The sequence below is a fragment of the Thermobia domestica genome, chromosome 1 (assembly GCF_964235325.1).
Source record: "Thermobia domestica chromosome 1, izTheDome1.hap1.1, whole genome shotgun sequence".
Lineage (NCBI taxonomy): Eukaryota > Metazoa > Arthropoda > Insecta > Zygentoma > Lepismatidae > Thermobia > Thermobia domestica.
In genome coordinates, this window is record NC_137454.1 from 137,937,034 (window position 1) to 137,959,769 (window position 22,736).

General features: G+C 34.3%; 1 protein-coding gene across 2 annotated transcripts in view; it reads left to right on the forward strand.

Annotated features, from left to right (window-relative positions):
• LOC145689498 (uncharacterized) overlaps positions 1 to 22,736 on the forward strand; it is a 175,688-nt gene that overhangs the window by 141,701 nt on the left and 11,251 nt on the right. For both annotated transcript variants that reach the window (XM_081763672.1, XM_081763675.1), the window contains exons 14-17: positions 118 to 415; positions 4,039 to 4,092; positions 16,573 to 16,678; positions 21,518 to 21,633. In XM_081763672.1, coding sequence (XP_081619798.1) covers positions 118 to 415; positions 4,039 to 4,092; positions 16,573 to 16,678; positions 21,518 to 21,633 — 574 coding nt within the window. The remainder of the gene's footprint in view (positions 1 to 117; positions 416 to 4,038; positions 4,093 to 16,572; positions 16,679 to 21,517; positions 21,634 to 22,736) is intronic.

Consider the following 22,736-nt stretch of genomic DNA (forward strand, 5'->3'; position numbering starts at 1 on the left):
TTTTTCAGACACTTAAGATTTATTATTATTATTATTATTATTATTATTATTATTATTATTATTATTATTATTATTATTATTATTATTATTATAACAAGTTCACTGTACTTTTTTCAGTTGTATCTTTTTTCACAATACGACGTTCCTTTACAAAAGAGTTTTGGTGTTGCGGAATTTGCAGTTACTGAAGTACATATGAAAACTCTAAAATCCGTCTACATCTTAAGGGAAGAAATCGAGAATGATGACGTTGCATTACTTCCAATTGAGTCACGGCAATGCAGATTTCCAACAGAAAATGAAGGCATGTGGACATTTCCGTACTATAGCTACTCGGCATGTATAGCACAATGTATAGTGGAAGAGAAAATGAAGTTGTGCAACTGTACCGATCATCTTGTGGGTTATAATACAGGTGACTATTAATTCAACATCTTTAGCTTTTATATGTATTTAATAATAATAACAATAAAAACTTTTAATTTCTTTTCTTTCCTTATTCTGTTTAGCTTTATGCTTCTTCGAAGCAGGGGTGCCCACAAGGGGGGGGCTATGACGCAAAGTGCGTCATTGAAATATTTGGGGGGGGTAAAAATCTGTATAAATATGTTTCAGGGAGTGTAAAAATTAATCGAAAAGAAGATCTTTTTCATGGAAGAACACTTACGGGTAGACAATTGGGGGGTGCGTCATGGACATAAGGGGGGATGGGCATCATTGCTTCGAAGCAATGTTGCCAATTAAATGATTTTCCCACCAAATCTTGTGAATTTTAATGTTTGGAGGAAAAATTTTCAATCTAGTGGCTAGTGAGAAAATATAGTTTGTAAATCACTTCTTGTGAAAATACAATAGAATTATTATAGTAATTGCCTGATGTATGAAGCCTTGCATACCAACTCCATCTCTTCTCTTTTCGACGAAGTAACAGTAAGCGAATCGGAACCGAGTCCATTCCATACAAGAAGTTTACCGGTTTTTCTTTTTTATTTTTCTATAGTGGTTTTGAAACCACTCCAATAATGTTATGGCAGTTTTAAATCTTTGACCTAAGGGGAAATTGCTAATATGTTACAGCATTGCTTTAAAATAATTTTTGCTTTAGAGATAGAATGGTGTCTCTGTAGCGTCCCAACGTTACAAATAATTGTTAAACATTGTTCAATTTCTTTTTATTTTGTGATATTGTTGTATTATAATTTGCAATGGTATTTCTAGGTTTAAATATTCGTGTGTGTTATATCTTTCAACCGTAAATTCTGCTTCGAATGGAAATTTGGTTTTATATATAATTGTAAAACACTAGTCAGTCGTGGAAGAAAAGGAAGAAATTATTATGTCCGTTGATTTCTAAAATGAAACTTTCTGAATGCCAAATGACATAAGGTTTCTTTATTGTCTCCAAAATCTTAAATTAACTGCTGCGCTGACCTTCTAATGTGATAATGTGAATCAGATATTCATTTCGAGCAATTCTACAAAGCTTCTTTTAAAATCATAGATTTATTATACAGTACCGTAAAACGGGGCTACTTTGACATTTAGGGTTACTTTGACATAGAGTGGGGCTACTTTGACAGATGAGCAATTCGTGCTTCCTGTGAGAATTGTTGCATATACTTTCATAGATAAAGGTTGATATGGTGTCCACGGTACGAATTGCCGAAGGGAATGAGGGATTTCTCCCATTGTATTTCTACCCCCTCTCAATATCCTTCCTGTCCCTCAATATATAATACAAGGACTTCTAGATCCGCCACTGTTTATTCCCCCCAAAAATGAATAATCTAATTCGCACTCTGACGATATAGAGAGTGGATTCAATGTGTCCCGTGCAAAAAATGGGTGTATGGGTTTTGTAATGGTGGATCAAAAAATCCTCAACATGCTTGTTACGACTGTGATGTTGACGACTAAGGTTTTTCTTTCCATTGTTACATGTAAAGATAACATACCGATACATATGTAATTATGTTAAAAGTAAAGTAAAGTAAAAAAAAATAAAGTAGAGTAAAAATTAAAGTAACAATGTAAGGTAAAGCACCGTGTATGTTCAAAGTAAAACATGTTAAAAGTAAAGCTTTAGAAAAACTTGTATAGTGGTGTATAATGATGTACCACAAAAAAATAAAGATTTCGTGCTTATCAAGTATACAGCATACCGTACTTTACACATGACCAAAACAGTGTTTTATACGCTTTACATAAATTCCATGTCAAAATAACTCCATACGTTGAGTAACTTTGACCTTATGTTGCAAATACATAAGATGTCAAAGTAGCCCCACCCCCGGGGCTACTTTGACCGGTATTTCTTAATTTCTTCCCGCCAAAACTTACTTGTAGAAACTTAGGTTTAGTAGTGGATGTGATAGCCTAGATACCTATTGTTATGATGAGAATAATATCATTCATTGGTTGCAGAAAGTGTCCCGTGTACACATCTAAACTAGTCCAAAACCTGTCAAAGTAGCCCCGTTTTACGGTATACACTAGATGTTCCGTAAGTATCCTGAGCCGACCCCAAATTGAACGAGAATTGTTTCCATGCTATTTTGTGGGCTTAATACACAGACTATATGAAAAACAACAGAGCTGCCACCCGCATCAAAATTTTTCAGTATGTACGCCAGGAGCTTTTACTTAGGGGAGTTCAAAACAAAAGAGGGGATGCACTCAGGATTGGTACTCAACTATTAGCGAAAGTAACTGGTTTCTCTTTCGCTACCACCTTGATTTCATTATCCCCACCCCAATGTGCCACCTACACTTTTCCAACATTTAGCTTTTTTCAACAAGCTAGCTACATCTAGCGAAAATTAAGCACACTACAGAAAATGATCAGGCCAACACTGTGTGCTACTAGAGTATAGAAGCTCTATACCTGCTAGAAGTCTGCACGGGCCGGAATTTTTAGCCCGGCCCGGCCCGTGAATTTATAATGTAAGGCTCGACCCGAGTCCGAAATATGTTTCAGCATTTAGGCCCGAGCCCGGCATGAGCTTGTGTGATAATTAAATGAGCCCGAAATAAACCCAAATTACAGAAACTTAATATTGATGCAAAATTGTATTTTTATTTACAGCCATTATAAGTAATTTTGCAGTTGTGCTTTAAAAGTTCTCCAAAATGAACGGACCAATAAATATCCTTGTACAGTATATTTACAAAATTAGGTCCGAGAAAGATGGTTGTATATTTAAAAATGTAGTGCCCGAGCCCGACTACTTCTTGACGCCAAATGGCGTCAATGGCACACAGCAATAGGCATGAATGACGCCATATGGCGTCAAGTGGCAGTGAACGAGTTAATGCACCCACCTTCTTTTCAACGTTCATTTATGAGCCTCAATCTGCTAAAGAATATTATCTGTAATAAATATATTTCCATAAATTAAAACATTAAAATAATAAAATTTTATATGAACACAAATAAGTTCAAAGCCATCATTTTCTCTTGCTAAATAGTAAACCAAACTCGTATCTTATGGTGTAAGAAAGTTTTATCTCGAACGACGGGAAGCTTAAATTAAGGAATAATTGCCCTCCCATAGATTACGATACCGCCTTTACAATAACTTGTAATAAACAATAATTTTTACGTTTATTGAAAAACCATTTATATTGTGTAATGTGATACTTACCTAAACATTTTTTTAAGGAAAATTTTCAGTCTCTTATAACTTTGTCACCACTTGTTATCCGCGTTATTTTTCTTTTATCTTCGAAATAGCTAAAACTAAAACAATGCAAAAATCCCCCTGGAGGAACAATGACTTAGAACATTCTGTAGAAACATCATAGAAATACATTTAAAATAGAGTGCTAAGGACTTAAGACGTTACTTTAAGCTAAGAAATACATTAAAGTCGTATGACGTTATAAGACTTTCATGTCATCTCAGACAATTTCCTACGTTCTACGGATTTAATGTTGTCTAAAATTTTAATATTGTGTTTCTTGTACAGTTATTTTGAAGAGTGTAGAACACACAATCCCACAACTTTTAAAAAAATGTTTAATATTCTTTCTTTTCAGAAAATCAAACATTGTGCGACGACAAAGGAAAAATGTGTATAAAAAAGTACAAAGGTGAGTATTCAACATCATTTTCTATGAGGTTATGCTAAATAATTTACAAATAAACTTTTGTCTTAAAGCTTAATAGCAATTATAAAAGCTATCCTGAAAGAAGTTTGAATATCCATTATTTAATATTAACCATCACGTACCACAACTGAAAATTTCTAATCTAATACAGGAAAGACAATATTACGCATTCGAGAATGGTAAGTCATGCCATGCCTTCAGCTTCAACCAGCGAAGTTCCGCATTTCAGATTGGTATCCTCAGGTTAGCGAAATGCATTAATGGAAAATACATTCATCTCACAAGTATTTGTGGTCAAGTAGAGCATTTGGGTTAAATATCTTCAGCTGAGTTATTGACACAAATTTAAATTCTAGAGAAATTTGCGACTAACAAGACCGTACCGCTTTGATTTGGGAACCAGAGACATGTCTTATTAAAACTTCTATAGCTCAACCTTGTCTCCCCAACCAAAGATTGCAGAGTTCAACTAGTTTATCATGTGTAATGGTTGTCGTTTCCTCAAACGTCTGAATTCTCGGCCCTCGATCTTCCATGTAGGGTTTTCGCTCAGCTTTTCCTTCCAAGAATATTTAGTCTATTCTTTGTTACAGACGTCTTCATCCTATTTACTCATTTGCCTATTATGACCAGATTATATTGCTTTTTAATGCCGACTATGACAAGCACATGATTATTTTTCAGCAACTTACAGCATATCAAAGATTTCTATTTCCTTTCTGCTTTACGAAGTGCCCATATTTCAAAGTTACAATCCACAAGTTTTCTCCCTTACTATCGATGTCAAAAGTGCTGTTTATCTGAAGAAAATGTGCTTTACCTGTGGTAGCCTAATTCTATCATGTTTTTCACTTCTATCTGCCAATATTGTATAATGCTCACCTCTATTGATATTTGTTAAAATTCTTGTTATATGTTAATAGTAACTTCCTTGAATTAAAGATTTATTATTTATCGTTCTCACAGTAATTTTACTTAAATTTGCATTTTGTTGCTTAACAGTTTACTGAATAACTTATTACATGTCCATACGAGAGTTTACCATAATCCATTGACAAAACTTATTTTCTTTAGTCCCAGTGCAAGAAAAAGATAGCGAAAACTGGTTTCCATACAAAATGTTTTAAAATGTTACGGTACAATGTGTCAATTGTTTAATACAAGAACGATAATCTCAATTTTTATCGTAAGACTAGCATATTACGTAAATGTTTATAGATTATGAACTTTCAGATGTGTGTTTAAAAAATGAAAACAAATCAAATTAATAGAACATAAACCTATTGAGTAGTATTTATGGTACTATAAACTTCACTTGATAATAACGAGTGCATAAACAAAAGTTACTAAAATAAGTAAATATTTCAACAATAAACTTGGTGTTCTCACCAGGTTAACAGCTCCACCTTGAAGACATTGGAATGACACAGTGCTTCACTTTCAAGTTGGTCAAATTTAATTTAATTTTAACTTGATTTACATAACAGAAACTAAGAAGTTATCCCAGAAGTGAGGTGCATATGAGTAAAGTTATATTTAAACTATTTTTGTTTAGTGCATATGCACTAAACAAAAATAGTTTAACTTTACTGTAATACTGTGCCCTAAACTTCCGATCCAATATGGAGGAGCAGAATATCACGACGATCATGACGGATCTATTGAGACTGGTGTCATGGAAATACAAAACCCAATGACGCAACATTGTTTCATAATCAGAGTACAAATACTTTAAATGTCAAAACTAATTTGGGAAAAAATGCTAGGAACTCCAATGTAGGGAAAGATTCTGGGGATATCTCTAAAATCAATTTTCCTTCATTAAAAAAACGTATAAACATTCAAAGTTAGTACCATATGTGATATATGTAAAATTACCAGAAAGGAATTAGATTTTTAAAAAACTAATGTTTATCAATTTTAAAAAAAACTTTATTTTGCTGAAGTACCATGCATAAAAATTACAAATATGGGGAGAAATGTGCTTAAAGTCACGTTTCAAATAGGTAATGAGGTCAATCTTTTTATTGAACATGACATTCTAAACCAATATGACTTGGAACCTTGCATACCAAATCATATTTTATATTCCACAGGGATACTTAAGGATGTTGATAGTGACAAAGTCATGGATGACCTAATTAGAGACATGAAATGTGAAGTTCCAATAATGTCCACATGTATCTTTTACAGTGGCCCAAGCAAATTAATTAACCACCCATGCAAGAGTATTAAATATTGGCCACAGAAAAAATATTACCTAATTTTATTTATAGAAACTTACATACCTGCCACCCATCAATGAAAATATGGCAAATTGAAATTTGGGCACATAGGGCGCTCATGTAGATTAAAATACAAATTGTGTAGGAAAAGTGGCGGTAAACAATAAATTGCCATGAAGTAATGATCCTAAATGTGTTAACTACAGTTGTCCCGAAGCGGATTATGTACGATGGTAGATCTAGACAAATTTGCATTATATAGGTGGTTGCAATTCAACACATATTATTTAATGAAGCGTATAATTTAGTAAGTAGCATACAAAAGAAACATGCTAACTAGTTCCGAATTAGTCAAGGATTTCAATCTGCGACAAAAGGATAGTCCCAAATCTTTCTCTGAACACATTCGGAATTAAGATAGGGCTTTCTCGTGCACTCAACTAAAGAAATGTATTCAGACCCGAATACTCCTCCAGGTTAAAAGGGAGGAGAGTAGGTTATGAGGCTGAATCCTTATGGTCTCAACTCTCTTCTGAAGAAATCAGACTATCACCAATGCAAATTGGAAAATCTGTACACCAAAGACTAATAATTCTAATTTGACTCAATATGGAATATATCCATACATTAAAAACAATACTAAAATATATACTAGATCTGATGCAGTCGAAACCAAAACTAGAAATAAACTCCCATTATCGCAAGAACAAGTGGAGTACTTTAATGATGATAACCTATCATATAAAACTTCCAATTCAGTACAAGGAGAAAATATACTACATAGTCAATTTTCTGTTAAATATTTAGCGCAAAATGCGCCGTGTAATTTTTAACAATTTAGTTCTAAACATTCAGTAACATTTAAAACTTATTGATTACTCTACTGAGCTCGCAAGCTATTGAAATATCTAGCCTGTTTCTTGAGCATATTGTAACTCATATATATATTAATTACTAGCGCAAATTCCTTAACGCAAAGCAAAATTACACTTCATATCATAATACAAGTAATACACATGCGAAAAAGTATTGTGACATTTTCCTTTAATTAAAATATTGACTATATTGAATACAATTTCAGCACTTGTGGAGTCGGTTTCTAATATTCATAATAACAAATGAAAGAAATATTCTTTTGAAATTATAAAAAGTTCTTCTCCAAAGATTTTTCTGGCATTCCATTAAACGCATTTTAACATTATATCACAAACAATACATACTAGAAAAAGTAATGTAATATATTGACTTCCAATAATAATATTTGTAAACACTCAATGCAGTTTTTAACACTTTCAGATCTGGTTCCTAAGTTCGTTAACAAAAAAACTTGTGTGAAATATTTAACCTAAGTTATATAGGTCCACTTCTTTCTTCCAAAACGCTTTAGCCTACATCATAATACAAATAATACATATTCGGAAAATTAAACATATTATCCTTTAATAATAAAAAACGCAATATTGAATGGTTTCATTACATTTGGATATGACATTTGGATATGACACGAGAAGTAACTTTCTAAATTCGAGACAAGAAACACAACAATTATCGTCTCGTTCTCAAGACGAGAAATTTATCGAGTCCTGTGGGCAACACAAATTCATCCGTCTTGGACCTAAAACACTGTTTCAGTGTTACCTGATCCATATATTAAAAAAATACAAAGTGATAAAATTATGGGACGAAAGCAATGAAGAGCATTTATTTACGTTTAAAATATGTAAGTCATTACACAATTTACTCCAATAATAACTATGTTTTAAATGCTGTTATATCACGCTATTTGTGGACCAATCGTGACACGGAACGGTTATGATAAATTCAAGATGAAATTAAGGAAAAAAATAGGGCATCATTTTTTTTTTTTTTTTTTACATAAACGGAACAATAAAATTTCGAGACAAGAGTGAAAGAAGTCTTCGAAGATCGAGACGAGACAAAACCTATTAAATTTAGGTGACAAGACGAGAAAATCTTACTTCTCGTCTCATGGGGAACAATATCTAAACAAAATAGATATCATTCTTGCTGGTAAGAAATATTGAGAAGGTTTACCGGAATCTATCTAGCGTCCTAAGAATAGGTTCCATATCCTCCGTTAATCTTCTCTATAAATCGAAAGTGATAGAGATCGATCACTTCAAAAAAATAAATCAAAAACTATAATAGCTAGCGATGGGGGTTTTAGAGAATTGACTCAACGATTCTAGAAAATATACCTCTCCATCTCTATCTCTCTATTGAAAATCGGAACTGGTAGAAATTTAATGCTATTTCCGGTTTCAATGTTGATTTTCATAGCGCAAAAACGATGCGATATATATCGAAAAGCAGTTCTCGATCGTTTTCTTCTTACAGATATATTAACCCTTTTGCAGTTCGCTATACATCACAACAGGGTAAATCCTCTTTGATCTCTTTGTAAACTTTTGTCAGTTGATGCGACAAATAAGCGAGTTGATTCTACACTACACAGTTCGAAACTACTTTACGTCCAATATGCCTCTAGAGGTAATTATTCGCGGAGATCTTTTAGAATAAATGAAATCTTTAAGATCTATGAAGAGAGAGAAAACAGACTTTGCTCTTATCTGCTGTCAATCTGCATTCCATCAGTTTCTTTATCTGCGGGGACAACCCAAAGTTCACGCACGTGACCCAGCGGGGGGCAGAGAATGAAAGAAATCTACCTGGTTAGCTTCCCATCTGCTGTTCTGCGTTGTTGCAAAATGTGGGGCCATATATTAAACAGCTTTTATATGGAAGAAAATTAATTTTTAATTAGTGCGCTCTAATATTACCTTAGCAAGAAAAAGTAAAAGTGAACATACAATATTAATACTAACAAACATTCGGACGAATTTTGAAGTGTATAAAATAAATAGTTTTCATAATATTTTGGAAAGAAATATGCCATGTCATTATATAGGGAAAATCCCAATGCATTTCGAGTGTTGGACACAGCCTTAAACTGAATATTTCATTTCGTTTCACCAAGCCCAAGAACAAGATAAAGATTGAATATGTAAGACGAAGTGCATAATAATCCTCTTGGCATGGTTTTGGTGATCACCAAGTAGCGATGACCATATTTTCTTGCTGTCTGTATAGTATGAAAGACCATAATCACACTTGGTCTTCATTTGTACCGTTGAGGCTAGCATTCTTGGCTCTTGCATAGCATGAAAGACCACCAAGACTACCAAATGCAGGACCAAGACTTGACTGTGCAAGACAAAGAATAAGACGCAGTATTGATTACCAAGACCCAGGGTGCGAATTTTTTTAATTTCGTTTGTTGGGCTGAAAGTGATGAAATAAAATTAGTACTTTATAATTAATTATCATACTGTATTTTTAAATTTTAAATTACAAAATTCATATTATGTATCTTCTTACTTGCAACTATATATACTGTAAAATAGGTTTTAATTACCAAGAAAGAAAAATCAAAGTGGCGCGGGTCCCGAAATCATAAGAACCTATTTTGGAATGAAAGTTTAAGGGTTGGAAAAAATCACAGGTGTTCTCCCGTTTCCTCAACCCTTATCATTGTAGTTAAACAATTTCCTTTTGTCTCCGCTAAGAGACTCTTGCTGCTACCTTCCGTGAAGACCCCCTGCCTTCCGAGCAGGTGAGAACACTGACCTTGAATAAAAATTTCGTCACATAGAACTAAAGCAAAAAAAAATAATAAATTTCTCCCACGTCGGACATTGGTATCAGTTATAAAAAGAAATAACCAAACCTCAAAAGTGCCAAATATTCTCTAAGATGCATATACAAATCCCCCGCTTGATCTAGCTAGTGGTTAACGTGTAAGACTTCGGTATACGTGGTCCGGGTTTAATTCCCAATGGGAGTGCATTTTGGCGTTCACCCAGTGTCGTGACATAGTTCTCTCAAACGGGCCGGGTCGGGTCAGTCGGGTCAACTCGGGTCGGGTTGTCGGGTCAGGCTACTCGGGTCGGGTCGGGTCAATCGGGTCAGCTCGGGTCGGATCACGGGTCGGGTCGGTCTTCAACCCGACCCGATCCGGCCCGTTGAGAGCACTTGGACAACCAGCAATTCTTTCCACAAGTAAAATAATTACATGGACAAGAAAATGGTAAGTTCCTCAGCCTCAATGAAAACTAATGCAAAATAATGAAGAAATGCCTAAAAAGAATGCAACATTACTTTCTAACGTTTGCAGTGTAGTAGAGGACATGGGTTAGTAGCTGCCTCATTCAACCATATGATCTAAACCATAAAGTTGAAGATTAGTTTCGTAGTATGAATTATAAAGTGGTGTTTGAATTTTGGAATTATTACGAAAAACCACTGAAATTAAATCTATATTGGGTTGGGTATGGACTTTTGGGTTTTGGGTAGAACAACGATGAATTTCGAAAAAGCACTTATTGAGGTTTAACAACAATTGCAAATGCATTATTATGCAAAATTTGGTAGGTACCCCAATAGGGTTTGAGGGTACCATGGGGTACCTAATTTATGAATTTTTAAATATTTTGAAACATATGTCTACGAAATATTTCAAAGAACGTTACAAATACTAGTTAATCGAAAACCACATCTCGCTACACCTCTTGGTTACCGAAATATGGGGAAATAAATAGTGATACCATAGATATGTGGGGTTTACGTAAGCGGAGATTGGTAACAAACTTTATAACATTCTGACAGTGCCATAAGGTATCAATACACAAAAAATCAATATTTTAAACAAATCTCGTGTGACTGCATATAATCAGATGCTACCAATGTTTTAATTAGATTATTTCTTAAAATAACTTCTTTCTTTTCTACTCTCGTCAGAGCAAAGTGACTAAAACTCACCAGGACTTCCCGATTGTTCGAACATAAAGGGTACTTAAAAGTAAATTTTCCTATGAAATTGATTTACCAGATTGATGATAAAAATGTGAAAGATTATATTTAATCGTACTCCAAATTATCAATATGTACAAAACAGTCAAAAATGAGTAAATGTGAATTTATTTCCCAATAGCACAATACCTCAATCTTTCCTCCACCCCTTTTATGCCGTGCAGATGGCGGAAGATGAACAATTCAGGAATAGAAGAAAAGAGAGTATTAGGTGTTGCCATGCAAAAGAAACAAAATGGTGGTAGCTTCCTGTGCGTTTTCAATTGGCGCTTTACTTTATAAAATCCAAGGATGTTTTAAAATAGAGGATCTGACCATATGTGTCTTCATCATTTTAAATCTATGAAGCCAAAACAACCGAGCATCGGCACGTCTGACTGGCCACTCTCGTTCCCGCCATCGTCTGATTAGCTACTTTCGTTTCCGCCATGATTGTTGGCTCAAAACATTCCTATCTTATTGGGCGGATTGGGCAGAGTAGGGGTGACGAAACTGTGACTTTTTTTTTCAAGATTTTGTTGTAACGACAGATCCTCTATTTTATCCTTGATAATAATCAGTTTAACTTCTATAAATGCAACACTAACTTAATTATCGTTAAATACGATCAATGTAGTTTGTTTGCAGGTAAAAATATGATAAATTTGAGATATTTGAGTAGCAACCAAACAAAGGTAAACATGGTGCAGTGTATTTCATTATCTCAATCTACCCTGAAATCCAACCCTATGTATAAGTATCATGGCTGGAATCCAACATAATTATAAAGCAACCCAAAAATTGTGTTATTTGGAAGAATGTTAATATTTTGCGTTCACAACAATGCTAAAAGATAAATCGCGTATCCACGAGGCGAATTTGTGAATCAAGGTACTATATATAAAAATAAAGAAAAATAAACATGTTAATGTGTAATTAAAGTATAAAATAATCAACGCATTATTTATACATTAATGTTCTTGTGTGTGTCTATAATATTTGATAACTTGTATTCTACATTTTAGTGATAACACGTTTTTTCATATTTCCAATAAACATTTATTAATATTAGTATGTATTTAAAAGTTCCGAAAAATCATTTTTTACGTTTAATATTTATTGCTGTTACATTTAGCGTTGTAAGGTAATAAGTATTAATTTTAAAATTATTAGCTTGTATTTGCACATAAAGGTATTACTGCAGTCGGCGGCCAGTGACTATAGTTTTCATTGCGTCCAGTGACAAACTTATCTAAACCGTAAAAGCCAAATTAAACAATTATACCGTCACCAGTGGCTCGCCCTTCACAGAGAACGAACGCCGGGTGAACGTTCCAAAATGGCGCCCAAACAGGGGCGCAAATGTAAAATTGTAGGCTGATGGATATGTAGGCCACCGCTGTATTAAGCTAAATTAAAATTTTGTAATGTCAGTAGTGATTTTCCTTTTGAAAATTTTCATTGTTGGTTAGCAACCATGTCAATAGCAGAAAACTCAAGAATATTGCAAGAAATAGTAAAAGAAAATGAGTATATTGTAGCTTCTAAGAAGTACAAAAATATTGACGAACCGGTTACTTTATCTGAAATAGAATATGCATTAAGCGTTCATAAAGAAACAAAATTAGAAAAAAAAATTTTTAAAAGTCAAAAGCTAAATCAATTTTGGAAATGAATAAAATGCTTGTAGTTATCACCGAAAAAGATATGAAAATTAATAATTACAAGTCAGAAAAATAATATAGTAATACCTGATATAGACCATGCAATGGTTGCAAATTTAAAAGTAAATTGTGTAGATTCTGAATTAGTTAAATATATCAGCGCAAATTCAGGAAAAGAAACATGTACACTTGAAATTCCTAGCCCACAGATGTTGATCTCGAAAAAAAAAATGATAATAAATCATTCGATTGGATGCAACCAAACTATACTAGTGGGTTTTGTAGTCATCATACAATATACCTACTACTAAAATATCATAAAACGGTAGAAAACAATGCATTGAAAAATGTGTTGTTTTAAAATTTGTTCTTGTGCAACACTTGCACAGCAAATCAAACAAGATAAAACACGAAAATTAAATGTAAAATTTGTGGAAGTTGTAGAGATATCTGAATCATACTTGAATTTTTATCTCTGGTAAGTGTAGAGGTAGTTGAAATCAAATGTTCGGAAAAATGTAGCGCATTACAGCCAGTTATTGCTGGTTCACTACCTGTTGATATCTTGCAAGTTAGGGATGATCAAAATAAGGTAAATTTAGATTCTAAGTAAATGTCTATGCCTAATCATAAGTTAGAAAAATTAAAGTATTAGAAAAGGCCAAATAAAGTCAACAAAAGTTCATCGCAAAGTTAGAAAACATTTTGCGTTGATCCTGAAAAATTATTTGGGATATGAAAAAGATTATTGCGAAAATGAAACTAAAATATGTGAAGTAAGCAACTGTGCAAATTTGACAGCTGATTGCAATACTTATGTTGCCTTATACACCCTCAATGAAATAAATAGATGTGGCAGCTTAACTCCAAAAAAGATGTAAACTATTTGTGCAAATTGTATTATGTTGTATTTCAGTGGCGTATTTAGGATTTTGTTTCGGGGGGCTACGCGCAACACGTGAATAAGCACTCATATTTTTTCTTTTGGGTGCCGACAAATTTTAATGAAGTTTTGCATATAAAAATTTATTTCCGGAGGGCTTGAGCCCGGTAGCCACCTTCTAAATACGCCGCTTTTGTATTTTAAGAAAGGCGAAGATAAGTCATATGTGTCTTTACACAAAGTGCTGTTTTTGCCTGTCACAAATATTCTCTTTGCCAATACGCGTAACCAGGAAAATGTGTACATGGTATATAATAAATGCTGCCTTGTGTTTATGAAAACTGTGACTGTTGAGGTAGTGTTTGAGCAAAGGAAAAAAGAAAGTATTATATTTAAAATTATTAATATACAAGTCGGTTGTGTTTCTCCGATTGAATTTCACACGTTCATATGGAAGTGGCTGAAGTTAAGAAAAAGTTCAAAGTCTGGCCAATATGTTGCAAAATTAAATTATAATCACGGCTGAAATAAAGAACTAGAACCATTAGCTAGGTAAATAAAGCTCGTGAGAAGTCAATGTTAAAGAAATCCTTCGTCTTTCAGGCTTTCTGGAAACCTGAGCTTACATAAATTTTACATAATTTGGTTTGTTGTAGCATGCCAGAAGACAATCGTTCACTTGGTTGATCGTTAACTTCCTCAAATGCTAGATTACTATGATAGATGATAGAGGTACCTGACATATTCTCTGTAAATGTATGATTTGAGATACTATCGAAATTCGGGAGAGCTACTTCTTGATTAAATTGGATTTAATTTAGCGTTCTGTTCAATAGTGACGCTATATAAGACATGGACCTACAGCTTAACTTGGGACCGGAATCACATGATCTGCCACCGCGAATCGAACTCGGGTCACCTATGCCAAAGCACGTAAGCTATCCATATTGCCACGAGGGAGCTCGGATAATTCTTGAGCGTACAACACATCAATATCAGTTTTGAAATGAAATCATTTAACGCGTATTGTTTAACAGAAGAAGTAAGTCCATTAACTATACATAAAGGGGGTTGCCAAAATTGTAACCAGATCACAAATGTATGAAAAAGAGGTCACAATGTTACAAGGAAAATATCTATGAGTCATCCACTGAAGTAGCAGGTTGTAATTTTCTAGTAGTGGCATATGTCCCAGCCCCTAAAGCTGATATACATCGAGTCTTGAATACTGAAAGATCACGTTTTTCATGTGCTGGTGCACTAAAGTCTGGTTCACTAGCAGATTCACTAATAAGTAGCTCCATATTTAAGTCAGTTGTTTGGTTTGACCGCTAAATGCAATTCAGACTTAGGAGCGTGGCCCAAATTAACACTAGGACCATATGTTAATCCCTTCGTTCACATTTTGTCACCTATCATTATAAGTCAGCCGTCCTGTGAAACTTCTAGTGTCTTGTTCTCATGAGAAGAAATTATATCGTAGTGTTATCTAGATGTGAAAGAATTTTCGCTTCAGTAGAACTCACTTCCTCCATAGGTGGGTCGGGGAGAATGTTGGAATCTTTGGATTGTTTCATTTGTCATGACGGGAAGAAGTTTTGCCAAGTGTGCGCAGTGAAACTTCGTGTAATTACCGATATTTAAAGATATTTTTCGTCGAAGATTTTTGAGCTGTGCATAGCGATAGTGGTTGCAAGCTGTGATCCTCCTGAGAAAGTTTGAAGTTAGGGTTCTTTTTGTGTGAACAGTTTTGAACAAAATGATCTTGAGGATCACACAAAGCACATGTTTGGATTTGACTTGCATAACTACAGAGCAGACGGAAAATACATACTGTAATAAATAAACAGTAGAGTTATTTTGTTTAATCTTCGTTTTAACTAATTTACGTCCCGTGCGGGTAACATATGTATAGTCCGCAAATACTGTTTATCTAAAATTGACCGTATTTCACCATAGTGGGTACAACAACCATGTGAACTGTTTATATCCATGGTTCACAAAGACAGTTTAACAATAGTAATACTATTGTCAGCTAGATCGAACTCAAGCATGTGATCATCTGTGTATTTGAGTTCACTATTAGTCATGGTTAGAATTCAATTTACCAACATGATATATAGAATTTTCCGTATGAATTCCAATTCGGAATTACTATGCACTTCATCATTTGTTAATTTAAATGTGTTTTTATCCAGTCGTATACGAAAATTGAAGTAGTATTTTGACTTGTGCAAAATTTGGATACTCAGAGTGCAAGAGAGTCAAGTCCAATTATCAACGTTGTGAGAAAAGGGGAATAAGATATTTACGGTACGCATAAGTACATACACTTTAACATTGCTTTTTTATATGACAATATAAGAGTTATTTACAATATCTGGTTATGAATCTCTTAAGTTCTGAAAAGAGCTTCAGATAGAGACCATGAAGATGAAATATGTTCAAAATGACTAAAAAGTGGACTTGATTCTCTTGTGCATTGAATGCTCCAATTGATACGAAGTATGATCTCACGAATGTAACACACGCTGAATAATTCGTCGTACAACAACCATCATATACGCTCACACAAACATCTAAATTTTTTCACAAAAGAACTGTAATAACGCTACTAAGAAGTAAGATATAGATTCGCTTGGATATGGCATTAACATCGTAACCACTGGCTAGAATACAAATATCTGCTATCAAGAGATGATGTTCCTTACATAACGTTTTCCGAACGAATGCCACTGAGCCACCATGTTACCCTGTGAATGAAAGTATTGTTTTTCTTCTACATATTTTTGGCAACTACATATATTATTTTTATCTTCAGATAAATTTGGAAGAATAAATACTTTCGAGGAGAATGGAACAGGACTAAATTGTAAATGTTACTTGACGTGTGTCTTTATATCGAAGGTGGTCGTTTATAGTAAAGTGTAAGTAACTTTTTAAATATTTTTCATCCTATGTGTTGTTATATAAATACATATCTTAAGGCTCAGATAGAAAAAGTTGTTTTGACCCAGAAAACGCTTTCAGTTAGTATTATATTCAATAAAAAATAGAAATTAAAATGTAATTAACAGCATAAAAGTACAATTAGAAAAGAGGACAAAGAGAGAAATCATATTCATGTCATAAAATGTTGTTCGCTAAAATAGAAATTATTTTTTTAATCTCTTTCCTTTTCTTTACTGCTGATTACTTCTAAGAACAACTTTTTCTTCTTTCTTCAATGATTACTAAGTACGAGAAAGTCAATATAGCAAGAGACACACTGAAACAAATTGATTTATTCAGTTCCTAGAGGAAGTAAACGTTTCAAAGTCAGATGGTAGCAACACTCAGGTGGTACACTCGCATTTGCCACAATTGATGAATAATATCAGGGGCGCCTTGTAATCAAGGTTCCCGGGTTCGATTCGTAGAGGTTACAATAGGTTCAAAAGGCGGCAGTAGATAAACGTGAAATACATATATCGGCGGGGATCTTGTCCCCTAAGCAAAATACGAAATAAGGGCGCTGTACGATAGGAAGAAAAGAAGGGACGTGACGGCCAGCACAGTTACTCCACCTTACCTTGAAACATTCTATGTTCCTCTGTGTATGTTCATGTTGAAGGCTGTTACATGTTGTGACTACACTGAAATGTTATTCTGTATGTTCCATGACAGCTGCATTCAATATGACCAACATGGCTAGAGAAGAAGCCAACTATTGTCTCGATTTTCGTATGTTGCTTACGGCACTTATGTTAAAGTCTAATATCCTTTCTCAGTACCAATACCACTACAAATAAGGTCATGACCTTCTGTTGCATTTGAACTTATTGTAAGCCCTAGGAATCGAATAGGGATCTCTTGATTACAAGGCGACGTATGATGTTTATTCATTGTGGCCAATGTGAGTGCATCCGTAAATAACGAGTTTTCAATTTCCTTGCAGTTTGTTTTCTATGTCCCTGTGATAATGTCACATGTTGTCACATCAAAGATTAAAAGGAGGTGAAGGGAGGAATATTATTTCCAGTGTAGATTGTACTATTGTTCCCAGACATGCCCGCGTGCTCTTCCATTACAATATGTAAGTGCTGGTTTTGAACGTCCCTGATCCATTCAATGACACTCACCATTCTGACTGCCTGGCAATACCACGTCCCCTTTCCTATTACTACTTACAACATGACCCACATAGCCAGGGAACTTTCAATGTTGGTCACCGCAATTGTATTTCCAAGAGTGTCCATGGGTTTCCTCGCAGATCTCCCATTGCCTAGCATTCTCATTGCGTCAACTCTTTTCATATTTCTTTAATCATCCACTTTCTTTAGCCTAAGAGGCAACCTTGTGGGATATTAATTTATTTAAAAGAAATCTGGGAGAATAAGTTAGTTACTTTTCTCGAGATATCTACCTTCTTCACACGACTTTTCCCTCTATTTGTTACATAACTAATGTTGTTTTTATATGTCACCACATCCCATACTTTGTTAGCAATCTATTGTTCACTACGTGGCATGGAGAAAAGGAGTACGTGGTAACTCAGTGGCAGTGTGCACTTTTATAGTAAAGGATCCCTCTTTAGATCAATGATCAAGTGAGTTTGTTATGAAGAATATTGTATCAATTGTTCTTTTTTCATTTATTGTTTTCTTTTGGGGGATACTCCCATTTTCTCGCAAATGCTCACTGCACTAATTCTTCTAAAATTATTAAGTGTTATTAGTGTCTGTCTCCTTTAGCACACAGGTCATTATTGTTGGTCAGGAACCTGCAGATTTAATGATTTTATTTATTTCCATTTCATCCACTCCATTCAATCCCTGCTGTAGTTATGCGACTACGCACAACATATCAAACATTCTTTGCCATCCTGATTCTGTTAAAAATATTGATGGTCGGTCAACGACTATATGTTACTGCTAGGACGTCGTTCCATCTGTCATGAATAGGACCCATCTGTCGTAACGGAATATCAGGGACCGTTACTTCCAGTGGAGGACTCTTGTTGTGCCGCCACTGAACAATTCAGAATCACACATTGTTTGATAGAGCAGATTACAAGTCCAAGACAATAACATGCTGCCTCAGTTCAATAGCTAATGGTTCTGGAGATATTCAACCCCAAAATTAATTTTTCTACGGTTTTGGACAACTCTAAATATGAAATTATGTACTTCTGACCATAGGAACATATGAACATTTATTCTTATTTTGATGTGAAGAATAACCTGTCTCAGTTTGTCGGTCTACTTTATGTAAATTCTCACAATTAATTTTAAAAATCGAGAAAAACTAAGTTTTATGTCCCTAAAAATATGCCGTTCCTCGGTAATAATAATTAATAATTTTTATTTTTGTATATATTGCTTATCTTTTGTACTGTATATGTAAAAATATACTTGAGTAGCTGATTGTATAAATTGATGTTTGTTTTCTTCACACATATGCGTGTAATAGCCACACAAATACTTTAAATGCATATACTACTTGTAAATTGTGAAAGTAAAAAGACTGAATTTTCTCGACATTTCGATTTGTTGTTGTTGTTGTTGTTGAAGTTTAGTGTAAGTTTTGAGCACTGAGACTATATGAGACGTAGAACTGAAGCTTGAAGTGGAATCCGAATCATCGTAATGCGTTGAAATTTTACTGCTGTCTGACTGGGAATTGAACCCGGGATCCTGTGCACCCAAGAGTGCACGTGCTGCCAATTAGGCCAGTAGCGAGGAGTAGATTTTTCGAGTTCTTCAGAGAGCTGTGAACCTGTAAACGTGCCTGTCTGAAAACCTTTTTGCAGATTCGCCATTTCGGTGAAGTCCAGATGACTTGACATCACATAATTCTATGTTGTTTCTTACTTTGAAATACAAATAACAATGTAAAATTTGTAAAATTTCACAACGGCGCCATCTTTGAATTTTTAAGTATTGTATATAAGGTAGGTTACCATCTTCATTTTCTTAGACCTATTGAACTGAAAGAAGATTTTAATGTTTTCATTTTGATGATTCTTTCCACATTCCTCGTAATTGTTTTGATAAACTTCCCATCCATTGTAAAAATGATAGTTTGTATATAAATTTATATTTAAGATTTTACATTTACATAGAAATTAACTGACTTACACAAAGCATGAGATATTTAACCAAAACAACCGCTGAGTTTGTCCAGAAGAGAAAAAAGTGGAATCTTTAATTTAACGACCCACGATTATGTCATTTAGACTAAATGAGGTGAATGAATAATGATAGTGAAAAATCATGAAATAATTGGTGCAATGGAAAGGAAGAAGGAAACGGTAGAACCTCGAAAAAAATTATATATGCGATGCCAAAGAGAAAATACTTTCTTACATACAGAGTTGCCAGAAAGACCCCTTACAACCGAATTAATTGCGTGTAACAATGTAAGATGTTAAGATATTTAAGATTTGAACCTTCTATCCTGATCATTGATATGACAACATTGTTCCTCACATGAATTGCCGCGTAACTGCCTGTGGAGGGAGAAGAATAAAGTCTGTCCTTCGATCAGTTCATTGCCTCGCCTTTCCGTGTCTGGTGAACGACAATGGCAGATGTCAGTGACTTACTTTGGAGGGCTGCTTTGTGGCAAGTGTGTGGGTTCATGACCTGAAACAACAATGAAAATGATGGATAGGTTTCGTGAATGGTTCGGCAAGGTGCCACCAAGTTGTCAGAATTTGTTCACGTGGCAGAAGACAGCTTTTCGTCTGGGAAGTGTTTCGGACTCACTACGTTTTGGTTGTCCATCTATCCGGAAGGAAATGTGTGCAGAAGAAGTTAGTGCATCAGTGAATTGTGTTCACATTACAAATCAATCACAAAGTCAGGACATTATTCTCCTCCCTCCGCGCTCTACAGAACTCGAAATTGCAAAGAACACGATGCAGCTGCATTGAAAATGGGCTTAGGCCTGCACACACATTGCGGCCAATGGATATCAATGAACTAACCGACGATGACTTAAACTGCCGGCAGGAAGCATGCAGGATCTGGTTGTAAACCTTCCCCATCAATTCTGCTCAGAAGTGTATTCTTTTCTATGATGAATGTGTATTTATCGAAGTTAGTGGGATAGGAAGTCTTTACAAGGGCAAAGAAAAACACGTTTTTTAATCAAGAAATTAATAACAATCTTCCACACGTCTTGTCTTGGTCGGGGATGACTGAACAAGACATCTTTGGCCCGTATTTCTTTGAGGGTTCAGTGAATCAGGTTGTTTATCTGGAGATGTTGAATAACTGGCTTCTCCCACAACTGCAGAATCTGAGCATCAACAACATGGTTGTTTACCAACACGATGGAGCTCCCACCCACGTCGCACTTCCTTTTCGTGAGTGCCTAAACGCATTGTCCCCTGTCCGATGGATAAGACATGGTCTTCAAATTCACCAGCTCCTTACCCTTGACTGACTCAAAGTCCAGATCTTACAATGCCCTGTGGGATATCATCAAATCACATGTCAGGAAAAAGCCTTACGTGACAATGATGCTCTGCGGACAAGAGTGCTTGAAGCCTTCCAGTTTGTCACGCCGCACCTGCTAAAGCAGATGAGTAAGAAGACATAAGGGAGTATCAAACTATGTAGGGATAGTGAAGCTGCACATCGGACATTTTGGGCACATAACTGTAAGTATTATTAAATATTATTAATGTAAGGATAAAATAAGTGCAGGTTTAAAGGGGCATAAATAATAGAATCAAAGATGGTACTGATGTTTAATAAATTTTATATATCATTTTGTAGAAAAAGCGAAGAAGGAAGCGTAGAAATAGGCGAATATTACCGATTGGATAATACAGTATACTTATCAAATCTTAAGACAAGAATGAGAGTTATGTGGGGAATACTGGATATTGTAGGTAAGTTGAAATTATTTAGCATGTGACTTTTTATTCTAAATACACTTTTCTAATTCCAGTTTTTAATGTTTTTTTTTAATATTTCAATAATTATTTTTACGGTAAATTATATAATAATGTTACACAAGAGCTCATAAGTACCTCATTCCTATCTACAATACTTTTAATTAAGAAGATAATGATTTTTTCATTATTAGCAATCTTAACAAGTTTCACTTAAGTATACATGTCACACTCCCACACTTGGCATCAGTCAAAGAAAATAAATTCGAGATTTCATTTACAAACACGTACACATTCAAACAACCAAAAAATTTAATACTTGCAAAATGTGAGTAAATTTCCTATTATTTTAATAAATAACTTCCGCAAACAGTTTCAGTTAGATTAACAATTTATTGTAAATTTCCACAATAAGTTTGCAAGCAACTTTTAGTAATCAAATTAATTTTTAAGCAAACTTTACCTTTTGCTGAAGCCTCATAAACATGAATAAATCTGATTTAGTAACGAAGTGAGTAAAAAAATAAACAGTTATCTATACACTATATATTAATCAACTTCCAAGTGAAATTTGCGTTATATCGCAATTATTGCATTTATAAAGAAAAGTACAAGAAATATGTATATACATAGGCTCGATTTTACAAGAAGTCAAATCTATGTTTTATATCAATATCTAATAAATTTGAGAATTCTGGTATCTCCCATTTCGCAAATTCGCAATACAGCATTTTTTCCTCACGAGCAATGTATATCGGATTATTTCTGCTGTTTTTGTAAGTATTTCAAGTAAGATTCGCATTCAATCTATACCATTTAGTAGTTGTTCCCAATTGAATATTACACAAACCAAAGCACTTCTAAGTGGGGATTTTCAATGCCCTCGTCAGCGTTCTGAACAAGAAGCTACGTTAGACGCACTTTTCTGCTGAATTATTAGATTTTAATTAGTACAGATTATTAAATAAGACTTGTTTGGTCACTAGAGACAGTTCTAGATAGAATCTGAATTTTTCAAGATTCAAAACATCCGGTAAAAAATTATGATCCGATCAAATTAACTTTCCAAGAAAGAAGTTGTTATTACTAATTAATGAATC